The sequence below is a fragment of the Lipotes vexillifer genome, unplaced genomic scaffold (assembly GCF_000442215.2).
Source record: "Lipotes vexillifer unplaced genomic scaffold, Lipotes_vexillifer_v1.1 scaffold548, whole genome shotgun sequence".
NCBI lineage: Eukaryota > Metazoa > Chordata > Mammalia > Artiodactyla > Lipotidae > Lipotes > Lipotes vexillifer.
Window position 1 is genome coordinate 1,139,001 of NW_006789826.1, and position 12,697 is coordinate 1,151,697.

Below are 12,697 nucleotides of genomic sequence, written 5' to 3' on the forward strand. Positions count from 1 at the left end.
TCTGTCTTCCTGCACACCTGTTTGAGCTACTGTCTAGTCTCTCTCCTTCCCAGACCTTTACACAAGCCTCTAAAATATTATTTCGCCTCCCACATTCTTTTCATTTTCTCAGCCCCCTTGAATCTGGCTTTTGTTTCCACTGCTTTATTGATATTTCATCTTAATGAGCATTTATGATTTCCTGGTCATCAAATCTAATGCCTTTTTTCAGTTTTTATTTCCATTCGTTGATTCATTCATGAATTCACTGAAAAAAAACCCAATACTTGTCCTCTCTGCTGTGACATTGGACACAGTATTTCTTTCACATAGAAGGTCCTTTTCCTTGTGTTTGTAAGGCTAAATTCCCTTTATTGAAGGGACTGCTCAAATGTCACTTTTTTTTTATCTCTACTTGATTTTTTAAAGAAAAGTCTCTCGTGGAACTAAATATTTCTATTTTGAATGATAGATTTTAACCTTAATGAGAGATGAAACTGTGTTTTATTGATTTGGGGATCTCCCACTGTACCTGACAGAGTGCTTTGCGTGTAATAAGTACTTATTAAATATCTGTTAAATGCCTGAAGGAAGCAGTAAACAAAAGTAACTTCATTCTTTGAACTTCTTTTAAAAACTAGTGTTGTAGAACAGTGTATTATTTTATTCAAAAAACATATTTAAAGAACTAAGTTATTTAAAATGTGGAATCATATTTGAAGATGTTTGAAACTGAAGACATGCCATCATAGGGATAAATAAGTAAATCATGTCACTAAATGTTACTTTTCTACATTTTCACTTACTCATCACACTTTTTCAGTCAAATGATTGACTGGGTCAGTGGTTCATGGTAAAAAATATGTTTGATGTATTATCCTAAACATGCTTTTGAAATTCTGTCTCTCTTTGCTGTCTGGTCTTACCTTCTGGCATTTGGTATCCAGTTTCCTCATATGTCTGATTTTCATTCAGATGGATTGGCAAAATTATTCTGAGTGTAATGCAAATATGTTTTTCTTTTGAGTTCAGTATATAAAGTAAACATCAATATGCTTTGACTATCGTTAGTGATAATTCAGAGGAATGTGAAATGTGTGTGTTTCTTTCATTAAGTTAAAAAATTGCCATGAAGAGAAGGATATGGTAATATGTTTTTTTTTGCTAAGTAAATAAAGGTAGAGATTTAAAATTTACATAACAGCTCTACTGGCTTATTGGTGTTTACAGGTAAAATGTTTGTAGGTTGAAGTTTATTTCTAATTACATTGGAATAGAAGCCAAGGCATAGTTGTAGCAAAGTAGAAAACTTTGAATGAGTACTACTTTAAGTATTGTGTAATAATTAAGATCAAACTTATCTGTAGATGTTTACTTAATTGAAAAGGATGCTTAATCACTTTTTTTAAAAAACCAGTCCTATAAAACTTTTCCAGGATCAGGGCCACTCAGAAATCCTAAGGAGTCTGATTCTGTACGTAATTTAGTATAGAATGACAGAATCCAGAGTAGCTGAGTTCAGGTCCTGGCTTGTCCATTTACTAGGTACATAACCTTGGGCAGATTACTAACCTGCTCCATGCCTCAGTTTTCTCATTTGTAAAATGGGTTCGTCAGAATATGTCTCTCATATAGTTGCTATGAGGATTAAATGAGATATTTCACATAAAATGCTTAGAACAGTGCACAATAAGTGCTTAGTAAGTATTAGTTTTGATCATTAGTAAGTAAAATGATAAATGTAGTATAAATAGTTAGAATTCTTATTCTTCTTTCAACATGAGATAGCCAAAATACCTTCTCTACTCCTGAATGTTTTTCCTCATTGGTCCTTAGTGGTTCTGAAGAAATTAGTCTACCTTAAGGTGTGAGGGACAAAGCAAAGCAGATTAAATTGCATAGGAAGTTTGACCTACAGAGTAATGGAATCAAGATGAAAAAGAGAGATGTCAGGATCTCAAACACTCTGATGAAGGCTCTTTTTGAAGAATTTTCTATCTTGAAAGGTGTATTCTCCATGAATGCTAGCCTCTTAATTTCTCTTTTAACATATTTCTCCCAGAAAATGTTTTACAGTTAGTAAATGAGTGAGGCTGAGCAGGAGAACGTGAGGAGAATTAATCGATTCAGTTAATGACATGCTTTCTAAGCAAATGCAGAGGACAGCTGAGGGATTGTGGAGGGCTTCTAGACTACTCCAGTGATCTGAGAGGCCCTGCAGGGAATATAAAATGTGAAGTCAAGAATATACATAGGACACAGACGTAAAGCTGAGCACTCCTAGGGTGAGAGGGCCTGGGAGCAGAGATGTTAAATAGACAGGAGGCAGTGGTGTAAGGATGGCTTAGAGGGTAGAGTATCTGAGTGTGTCATAGTTTTGCTCTTCACCAACTGTGAGATCTAGACAAGATACTTAATCTCCCTAGGCTTAGTTTTCCCGTCTGTAAAATGGAAGTTGTAATACCTACGTCATGTGAGATAATTTGGTTTCATTCATTGCCTCTTTATACTCCATATAAGAACCAGTTTATAAATCAATGGCTTCCCATGACACTTAGAATAATATCCCAGGTCCTTACCAGGCCTGTAAGGACCCATATGATCTGGCCCTTGCATACCTCCCTGACCTCACTTTATACTACTGCCTCTTTTACTTACTCTGTTCCAGCTACAGTGAGCTTCTTTCTGTTTCTAAATATGGTAAGGTTTTTACCACAATGCAGTCTTTTAATTGGTTGATCTTGATGCCTAGAAAGGTTTTCCCTAGATTTTCACATGCCTTCTCCAGGTCTCAGATAAGATGTAATATTGTCGAAGAGGCCTTTACTAACCTGCTAGTCTAGAAGAGCCCTCTCTGTGATCGTTTCATTTTCTTCACATTAATTATCATTTCCTGATATTTTCTTGTTTATGTCTGAATGTATCTTACACTAGAATGTGAGCTTCATGCAAGTGTGACAATATCTGTCCTGTCCACTGCCATATCCCTGTGCCTTAGAAGAGTTCCTGGCATGTAGGAGGTGCAATGTGAAGATTTTTGAATAATTGAGTGAATGAATGTGATTCTCGTCTACACTGAAATAAATATTAGTTCCTTTTTTTAACTGCATGACTCCTCTTCTCTTTATGCTTTTCTGTAAGACTGCAACAGAAAATATAAAGATGAGCCTGGAGCATCTTGTAGTGCCACAAAGGAAGGAAGTGCTGAAAACAAAAAAACACATAATGATGGGGAGTATGTGTGAGGGGCACAGGAGCCAACTGAAGAGCTCCCAATGGCCAAAACTGGAATGATTTGAATAATAAAATACAGTAGTATTGTATTATAAGCCAGAGTATAAAATTAATATCCATGAGTCTGTGATGATATAAATAAATGATTGAATGAATAAATAAATAGGAAAGAAGGGACAAATCTCCTGTGTGGAAGAATTCCAGATGGTTTATGTAGACACTGCCCTCAGGAAGGAGAAGCATAACTCCCCACGCCTTAAGTGGACTGTGCGTGGTGACTTCCTTCCAAAGAGTACAGCGTGGACAGGGGGAGGAAAAAAGAGTGATTTGACAGTGGAGAAGTCTTATTAACAACCTAAGTGCCCGTCGTCGGATGAATGGATAAAGAAGATGTGGCACATATATACAATGGAATATTACTCAGCCATAAAAAGAAACGAAATTGAGCTATTTGTAATGAGGTGGATAGATCTAGAGTCTGTCATACGGAGTGAAGTAAGTCAGAAAGAGAAGGACAAATACCGTATGCTAACACATATATATGGAATTTAAGAAAAAAAAATGTTATGAAGAACCTAGGGGTAAAACAGGAATAAAGACAGAGACCTACTGGAGAACAGACTTGAGGATATGGGGAGGGGGAAGGGTGAGGTGTGTTAGGGCGAGAGAGAGACATGGACATATATATACTAACAAACGTAAGGTAGATAGCCAGTGGGAAGCAGCCGCATGGCACAGGGAAACCGGCTCGGTTCTTTGTGGCTGTCTGGAGGGGTGGGATAGGGAGGGTGGGAGGGAGGGAGACAAAGAGGGAAGAGATATGGGAACATATATATATGTATAACTGACTCACTCTGTTATAAAGCAGAAACTAACACACCATTGTAAAGCAATTATACCCCAATAAAGATGTTAAAAAAACAAAAAAAAACAAAAAAAAAACAAAAAAAAAACATTACCTCGCCAGGTGATCAAGGTCAATACCAACAGTGATAAATCATGTTGATAATGTACCTTTGATATGCTGTGTGGAAAATGGCACTTTTATCATCTTCCTTCTCGAAACCCATAACCCCAGTCTCATTATTTGAAAAACATTAAAAAAAAATCCCAGTGAGGAATATTCTACAAAATACCTGATCAGTAGTCTTCAAAACTGTCAAGATCATCAAAAACAAGGAATGTATGATAAATTGTTACTGCCAATAGGAGCCTAAGGAGGCATAAACATAATGTGGATGAGGATCTTGGAACAGAAAAAGGACATTAAATTAAAATGAAAGACATCTGAACATATGCACTTTAATAATAATTCATCAGTATTAGTTTTTTAATTGTAAAATATGTATGACATTGATGTAAGATGTTAATAATAGGGAAACTGGGTGTGTTGTATATGGAAACTCTCTGTAGTATCTTGGTATTTTTTCTATAAATCTAAAACTGTTCTAAAAAAGTTTTTAAAAAATTTGTGAACATCTTCCCACTGTATTCTTCTGTTGCATCATTTTAAGTGGGGAGCCCGATGAGTTTTAAGTAGAAGGATGACATGATATGATTTGTGATTTTAAAATGATCATCTGCAAGATGTGCAAAGTACAATTCCTTACCATGATCTGCAAGAACTGGCATGGTCTGGCCTCTGTAAACCTCTCCAGTTTCATTTCCTGTCTCTTTCTTGCCATGCTTCAGTTACGCTGGTCTACTTTCAGTTTTGTTTTTTTCTTCCTGTCTGCCAGTCTCTTTCCTGCCTTAGGGCTTTCACACATGTTATTCTCTTTGTTTTTAAAGTTCTCCTCCATCTCCTCTCCCCATGGCAGTTCCTATGACTGTTTGTTTAGTTGTCTTCTCCACTATTCTTAAGTCCAAAGTGGGCAGGACTACCTCTTTTTCATTTAGTTATGTATAGCCAGTACCTAGCATAATGCCTCACGCAGAGCAACATTCAGTATTTGTTGAATAAATAAATAGTAATTACTGTTTTCATTCACGCTTTAAACAATATTAGTGTGAAGTTCTATTTTAGCTGCTATGAGTACACACAAAGGGTTTATAATACATAATTCTTACCCTGAAATAGTTCCCAATTTAAAAGGAGTGATTGAATAATATTGTAGCATGGAGGAAGACGCTATAGTTGGAGTGAAGTTCTGCCACTAGCCAACAGCGTGACATCAGATAAATTATTTACCTTCTCTGTTCCTTTATTTATCTATCTGTAACGTTAAGGAGTTTGACTGGCGTTTCCTACGGTTTTGGTTCTCAAATCTGTGTACAATTAATGGTACCTTGGTTCAGTTATTTCTTCCCAGGCTCCAGTCTGAGTCAGTAGGTCTGGGTGGGGTCCAGGAATTCCCCAGGTGATTGTGATGTACCACTAGGTTTAGGAACTACTGATGAGGTCTTTCTAGTTTAGGGGAAAGGCGGGGGCAGGGGAAGGGAAATAATCTTAGAATTCTATTGTAGTATGTAGCCGACTGTGAAAGTGCAAAAGTCAGGAGTCAGGCAGATTAAGGTGTTGTATTTGTTCAGAGGCAGGGAAAATATTTTTTTGCTTGGGTGATGTGGGGACTTAATGAGACAGCAATGTGGAAATGGACTTTGAAGAGAGGATGCAGATTTGGGCAGGTGCAGAAGCGATCACGATTGGTGTTTTGTCTAGCTTAGTTGGAGGCCAGAATATATGCAAAGAAGCAGGAGGGAAAACATTACCCATTTTGATGCAACGGACCATACTTCTGATCTTGTTTTCCCCGTTTTACCTGTGATACTTGGTTGTCCTTTTGGAGATGAAAGATTATATTATTGTAGCTTGATCTTCATTAGGTAGAGGTAAAATGAGGTGATGGACACCATGAGGACGCTTTGGGAAATAATTGGGCATATTCTTCCTCAAGCCTTTTAGGGCTGTGCCCTTTGAGATCCACTTTGACAACCCCATTGGTTTCCTGGTTAGACACAAAGAATATCAGGACCCACTATCTTATCTAAAATAATAATTTTGCTGTCAGAGTGATTACTATTAAACCAGAGTTGGCTTTTTTATTTAGATGAAACCGTATAAAGGCAACATTCTGAGTAAATTATATGGCATCCACATGATGAAATAATGAGCTTAAGTTTAGGGGATGAAAGTAACGATCTAATGCAATATTTAGAATAGGTATACAGTGTGTAGTTATTAACCTGAAAGTCACATCCTGCATTCTTTCGATTTGTGGAAGATTTGTCATTAATTGCCAGGAAGCCTCTGATTTTTCATACATAATCATGTCATAGCTGTTGACTTTCTTCCCCTTCTCTGGCCTTAAAAATACGTCTTTGTAAATAGATTACTTTCAGATCTGTAATGCTCCTTTTAAACATTGGGTTGCTAAGTTTAGCCCTGTTGCTCTCTTTTTTAAAATAGAATTGCCCCCCACCAACTTTGCCTCTGAGTCATCACTGACAAATCACACTTTGTTTTTTCATGGATGGCAACTGGCGTAAATTCTTATTTAACCCTCCTGCCCAGTGGGAGCCTGCTAGTTCTGAAATGCTTTTTGTTTTCATGAGCTACCGTTGTGTGGAGAAAATGGGTATGAGCTTCCATTTGGAAAACAGTCTGTGAGATGAATTCTGACCCTTCATTCAGACTTACTCTAAATGGGGCTGTTTTTATTCAACCGTTGTCAAAGACGGCTTTTCAAGGCAGGGTCAGAAACACCAAAGTCAAAATTGAGAAGAAAGAATAAGGTAGTGGGCAAGAAATGAGGCAGCTAGGCTGACCTTTAGCCTAGCATCCAGCCCATGCCCACCCCTGGAAACCATTTCAGATCAACCTAGGAGCTACACATTAACCTGTAACCATCCAGTCAGCCCACTACTTCCTGCAGCCCTTGCTGTTGTTGGCCTATTGACTATCACTTGACTTTGAAATTAGAAAAGTGGAAATACCAAGCCCCTTGTGACTTTTTGCTTGCAAAGAATTACCTTTATTAATGTGAATTATTGGCCTCCAGTAGCACCAGAGCTCCTTAGAGAGTGACTTTCACTAGGCTTTTTGAAAGGGACAATTCCCCCCTCGCCAACATGGCTAAATCAAAGAAACACCTTTCTTAGAGTAAAACCTCAGACTTGAGAAAATTTCCCCAGTTTCAGGAAGAGCCTTCATGGGAAAACAACTACTATTGCATCCCTGGTAGCTTTTTATCTGGTATATTGTTAAGAAGAAGAACAGAGTCAGAAGTATAGACCCTGGAAGCAAATTTAAGACCATTTACTAATCTGCAAATTGTGTCTGTGTTCACATTTCCTAGGGTGGCGTTGTAGGCTTGCCTCTACTTCAGCCAGACCATGTGGGGTATTATCTTCTTATGTATTGTTCGTGCATTATTTGGTTTGATACAGGAGTTATGCTTTTTTTAAAAAAAAGTCTGAAAACAATGGGTTTAGGTCAAATGCCCAGGATTTTATAGAGAAAGTGTCTGAAGGTCAATGTAGTTAAATTAAATACCTACAGTTGTACAACTAGAGGTTGACAGAAATTAGGAACCATGAATCAGGACTTCCCATCCAGTACATTTTTACTACAAAATGTTGATTTGATTTTCCATTTTGAAAGACACAGAAGTGATCTGTGAAACGATGATTAGCCCCAGGCAGCCCCAGGCAGCCCTGGAATGCTCCATGGTTCAAATGCCCAAGACCAGATGGAGGTCCAGAAGTGGATGACTCAAAGTTTATTAGTTTTGCCACCTGGGCAGTATAGCCAAACCAGCTGCCATAAGGCAGTTCCAATTTCAACAAAGCAGTAAATGAACATAAAAGTGAGTGTAAATCCCAAGAAAAAAGTAAAGGAGAATGGCTGCTGCTGCAAGGAGATTCATCCAGGCTGAGCCCCATTGACGGCCCTTGTAGGAGGCACATCTGCCACGCCAGGTAGAAGACAAGGACAGGTTGCAGCACCAAGCCCTGAAAAGTCACCCCTTGAGTCACTCCAGGAGCCAGTCTCCATTTGGGATGTTTGACTTGCTGGCTTGGTAGATTCCTAATCGCATCTGATGATAATAGAATGAGAAAAGCCAGCGCTGTTAGATCATGATGATGCTGTGAGGCCAGAAGCTTTTATCTGGAAACTATGGAAAGTTGTTATTTGGTCACCTCCTTTCCATAGTTCTGGGCCCTTGGAGGCATGGATAGTCATTGGGACATAAGCCCTTTCTGGCAGATGACCAGGAATCAAGTCATTATCCTTGTATGGAATTGAATTATTATAGGTTTTTAAGATCTATATATGAAATACTCCAAGAGTCAGAGGTTGACCCTACAGTTTTAGATGACCCCTTTAATAGATCTGTAGTTCTTGAAAGCTGAGACAAGTATAATAATGAGGATATGATCCTAGGACCAAGTTGAAAGAAGTACAGTAATTTTTGTTTAAATGAGAATGATTCACTAATGAATTAAAAAAAGTTAAGTAATCTCGATCCTCTGTGCCAGTAAGAATGCTTTGGGCAACAAGGAACAGAAAACTTGATTAAACTGACTTAAACAAAATAGAGGTTTATTATTATTATTTTTTCGTGTTATGAGAAGTTCAGAGGAATGTGGCTCCTGACTAGTTCACCTGCTCAGTGATGATGCAGGCTCTTTTTGTGTCATCTTGATGGAAAGTAAAAGGGGAAGGGAATGTACTAGTTGCTGATGTACTCTGCCATGGCTTCGATGCTAAAGGCTGGACCAGGGTTCCATCTGTTGGGTTAACCTCTGCCTTCAGGTGATCTTTTCAGGAGCTGAGTGTTTCTGTGTTTTTATTTCTCAGTTGACCGTTACTCAGTACTTAGTCTCGCACAATAATGTAATACTGCTCTTCCCTTCTTTGTATGATGAAAGTGTGGTTGCCTGCATATTTTCTAACCAAGCAAGACAATTTTTTCTCTCTCCTTTTTCCTTCTACAATGACATGAAGTGAAATCAAATGAGAATATTCCTATTATAACCTTCTGTTTATGTGTATAGATAAAGTAGCTTTTTTTTTCTTCTTCTGGTAGGTGGCATGTTTGACTCACGTCGCTGCAAATTATCTTATTGGCCAAGAGGAAGCGCGCCGCTGGGGCACAGCTCACGGAAGTATTGTTCCTTACCAGGTAAGAATACAGCAATATAGGATCAGTCTATTAGAATCTGCAGTTCTGTATGATATGAGTTTGAGAGATGATTCCTTTTTAAAAAAAGACTTTCAGGGTTTTCTGTCATATATCTTTGTTTGACTATAACAAGGTTCTGTTATTCACTTCAAATTCTGTGTTTTGCACATTTCTTCATCAGAAGATTAGTAACAGGACACTTGAATGGATCAAAAGAACTTGCTGAAAGTGAGTGACTTTTAGACTCAGATAATGGTTTGCTTTTATTTTTTTCGCCCAAAAGACACACTGATTGTACCCATTTTATAAAGCCTGGTTTGTTCGCCATGTCAATTAAAAACCAAATGTTACCTACCCCAGCTGACAATAATGTTCTCACAGGGTTGGAGAAAAATGAAAATTTGCGTGTGACAGATCTTCAATTCTTGAGCAAAGCAGATGGTTCAGGAACTGCTGTTCTTTATTAAGTGTCTAAACTTGTCCTCAGAAATTCTTGACTTTGGCTAGTGTGAATGAATATGTGAAGAAACTATGACTTTTCAAAAATAAAAACAAAAACTCCTTTTCAACCTTTTCAACAGAGGACAACGTTGGAAACCATGGGAATTCATCTCAAATGTTGGAAGTTCAGGCTTCAGTTTTTGATGTGTATGGAGAAAGTATCTGTGAGTCGGGAGGCTTTACAGTAAAGTTCCAAATCATGTCACATAGGGAGGTATTCACTATGTTCAAGTATAACGTTTATAGTCTATTTTTTGCTTATTTTAAAAAACGGAATGTCTTTAAAAAATGTTTTGTGTAGACCTCAGTATCCCTCCTGGGTGTTTACACCGAGAGCTCTGGCATCTTGGGTGTGCTCTCAATTATTTCACTGTGAGGTGAAAAGAAATTTAGAATCATCGGCTATTTTTATTATAGGTAGAAGATATGGGAGACTTCTGTGTGTGTGTGTGTGTGTGTGTATGTGTGTGTGTTTCTTTTCATCGAAGACAGAAATATACTTTTCCTTCTTGAATTGCCCCAGTTACGTAAAATGGCCACTGTGCTTATTTGATCTAGTTGATTGCAGCTTTATAATCTGTAAGAAATAAAAGAAGATCTACTAGGGACTTTCCTCAAAAGCCCAGAATTAATTTGTTTCCTCTTGATGGAGAACGGGTTCAGCACTGTGATTAAGGAACAAATGCAAATTTAGCTTGAATGAAGCTAGTATACCAAGATGGAGCCTAGATATGTTTGTAGACCCTGGTCTGTTTTCAATTTTAAAAAATAGATTTGGGAAATATTCTTATGGGTGAATTACAGGGCAGTTATAATTCAGTTTTCTACAATAATTAAAGCGTTGCATCTCATTTGAGTTGTCTGAGTTTTGGGCTGAAAGCCTATAATGGAAGACTCTGATGGTCTCAGGAATTAGTTACGGTGGCCACCTCACTCTCTTCAATTTTTTAAAATTTCATTTTATTTTTATATTTTAATTGAAGCAGAGTTGATTTACAATGTTGTGCCAGTCTCTGCTGTACAGCAGAGTGACTCAGTTTTACACATATAGACATTCTTTTTCATATTCTTTTCCATTATGATTTATCCCAGGAGGTTGGATATAGTTCCCCGTGCTATACAGTAGGACCTTGTTTATCCATTCTAAATGTAATAGTTTGCATGTACGAACCACAAATTCCCAGTCCATCCCTCTCCCTTCTCAATTTTATTGAACTCTGAAGGATTCTGGGGATCAACGACCTCAAATACATGAAATGAAAATTTTTGAAAAGTAGTGCTTCTTGATTTGTGTGTTATTTTGTATACGTGCAATTTTTTTTTTTGGCCGCTCTGTGCAGCATGTGGGATCTTAGTTCCCCAACTGGGATTGAACCTGTGCCCCCTGCAGTGGAAGCACGGAGTCTTAACCACTGGACTGCCAGGGAAGTCCCTGTATACATGCAGTTCTTAACTTCTCGGGTTGATTATCCACTTGCGCTCTTTCCTCCCTCCTCTTTGGCTGCCACCTTTTTGAAAATGAGTAAATTAAACAAAGTATACAGAATTGAGATAAGCATTTTGCTGCTTGAACATCTTAGTGGAGGCCTTTCTGAGAATTCAGATTTTTAAAAGGAATTTTTGATTTCAGTGCTCCTTTTGTTCCCATTATCAGTGGGTTTTGCCCCTGAGAAGTACCTAGCCCAAGGGATTGATCATTACATAATGCTCATGTTAATATTTTTAATGCATTGGTATTAGTTCAATGTTTCTCAACCCTTCAAACAATTATATTTGTAAAGACAGGAGTGTTTTAGGGACAGGAGAGGAGAGTGCAGAGAAAGCAGCTGGTCTTCAAAAAGAATATATTTTGCTTATTATGTATATGTGCAGTTATCAGTGTGGCCACCCCTCTTTAGATATATGACTAACATGATACACATCGAGGACCAAAGCAACAGCCTGGCTGCTCATAGCCTCCTATCGCTGTTAATGATCTTTTCCTATTTCAGTTGGCTTCCCCACACTTATTTCTCTTAAACATGCACATGAATCATTTGGAAATCCGGTTAAGATGCCGATTCTGATTCCAGGTGATGTTGATGCTGCCCATCACAATGATAAGACTGTAGACCTAGACTTTCTTATTATTGATGACTGCACCGTGTCATTTATATTCCACTGGCAAATCCCAGTGCTGATTGGATTTAATAGTCCATCTATTCCGTGCCTGACTGAAGCAGTGAATATGGCTGGGGGAAACATAACCACCATGTTATGTTCATGGTTGTCTCTCCCCAGCCTTACTCAGCAATCTTGCCACATTTATCTACATATTTATCCTCTCGCTCTAATATGATTATTTCACATCTTCTCTCTCTTCAGTTCTTCCTCCTCTCTCCTCATCCTTAGGCAAAGACTTTGTCTCATATGACACTAAAAATTGATGCAACCAGAAGAGAACTGCTGCATTTTTTTTCTACCATAACTCTCATACTTCATTTCCTCCTATCACAGTGAATGAACTGTCCCTTTCCACATTTTGCCGATTTAAAGGCATTGCTCCTGCACTCGATCTCTTCCATCACCTGTATTATCTGTCAGTGGTTAAATATATGATCACGTCCTTCACTTTAAAAAAACCCAGCCTTGGACATCGCCCCCCCCCATACCCTAACCCCCCAACTCTGGGGCATGTCTTATTCCATTTACCATCCCATTTCTTCGTGCTCTTATTTATAGGACAAAACTCTTGAAAGTTTTGGGTGGTGTCTGCTGGAAGGAAACACTGCAACCTCTATTCTGCAGTGCCATTTGTACCTCACAGGTAAAGAGACTTTACAGCACTCTGAAGCCTCAGGAGTTTGAGTGTAGGG

The 12,697-nt window shown here is 38.2% G+C and overlaps 1 protein-coding gene across 1 annotated transcript in view; it reads left to right on the forward strand.

Annotated features, from left to right (window-relative positions):
* SUGCT (succinyl-CoA:glutarate-CoA transferase) overlaps positions 1-12,697 on the forward strand; it is a 295,796-nt gene that overhangs the window by 126,749 nt on the left and 156,350 nt on the right. The window contains exon 10 of the mRNA XM_007462850.1: positions 9,246-9,341. Within this exon, the coding sequence (XP_007462912.1) occupies positions 9,246-9,341 (96 nt within the window). The remainder of the gene's footprint in view (positions 1-9,245; positions 9,342-12,697) is intronic.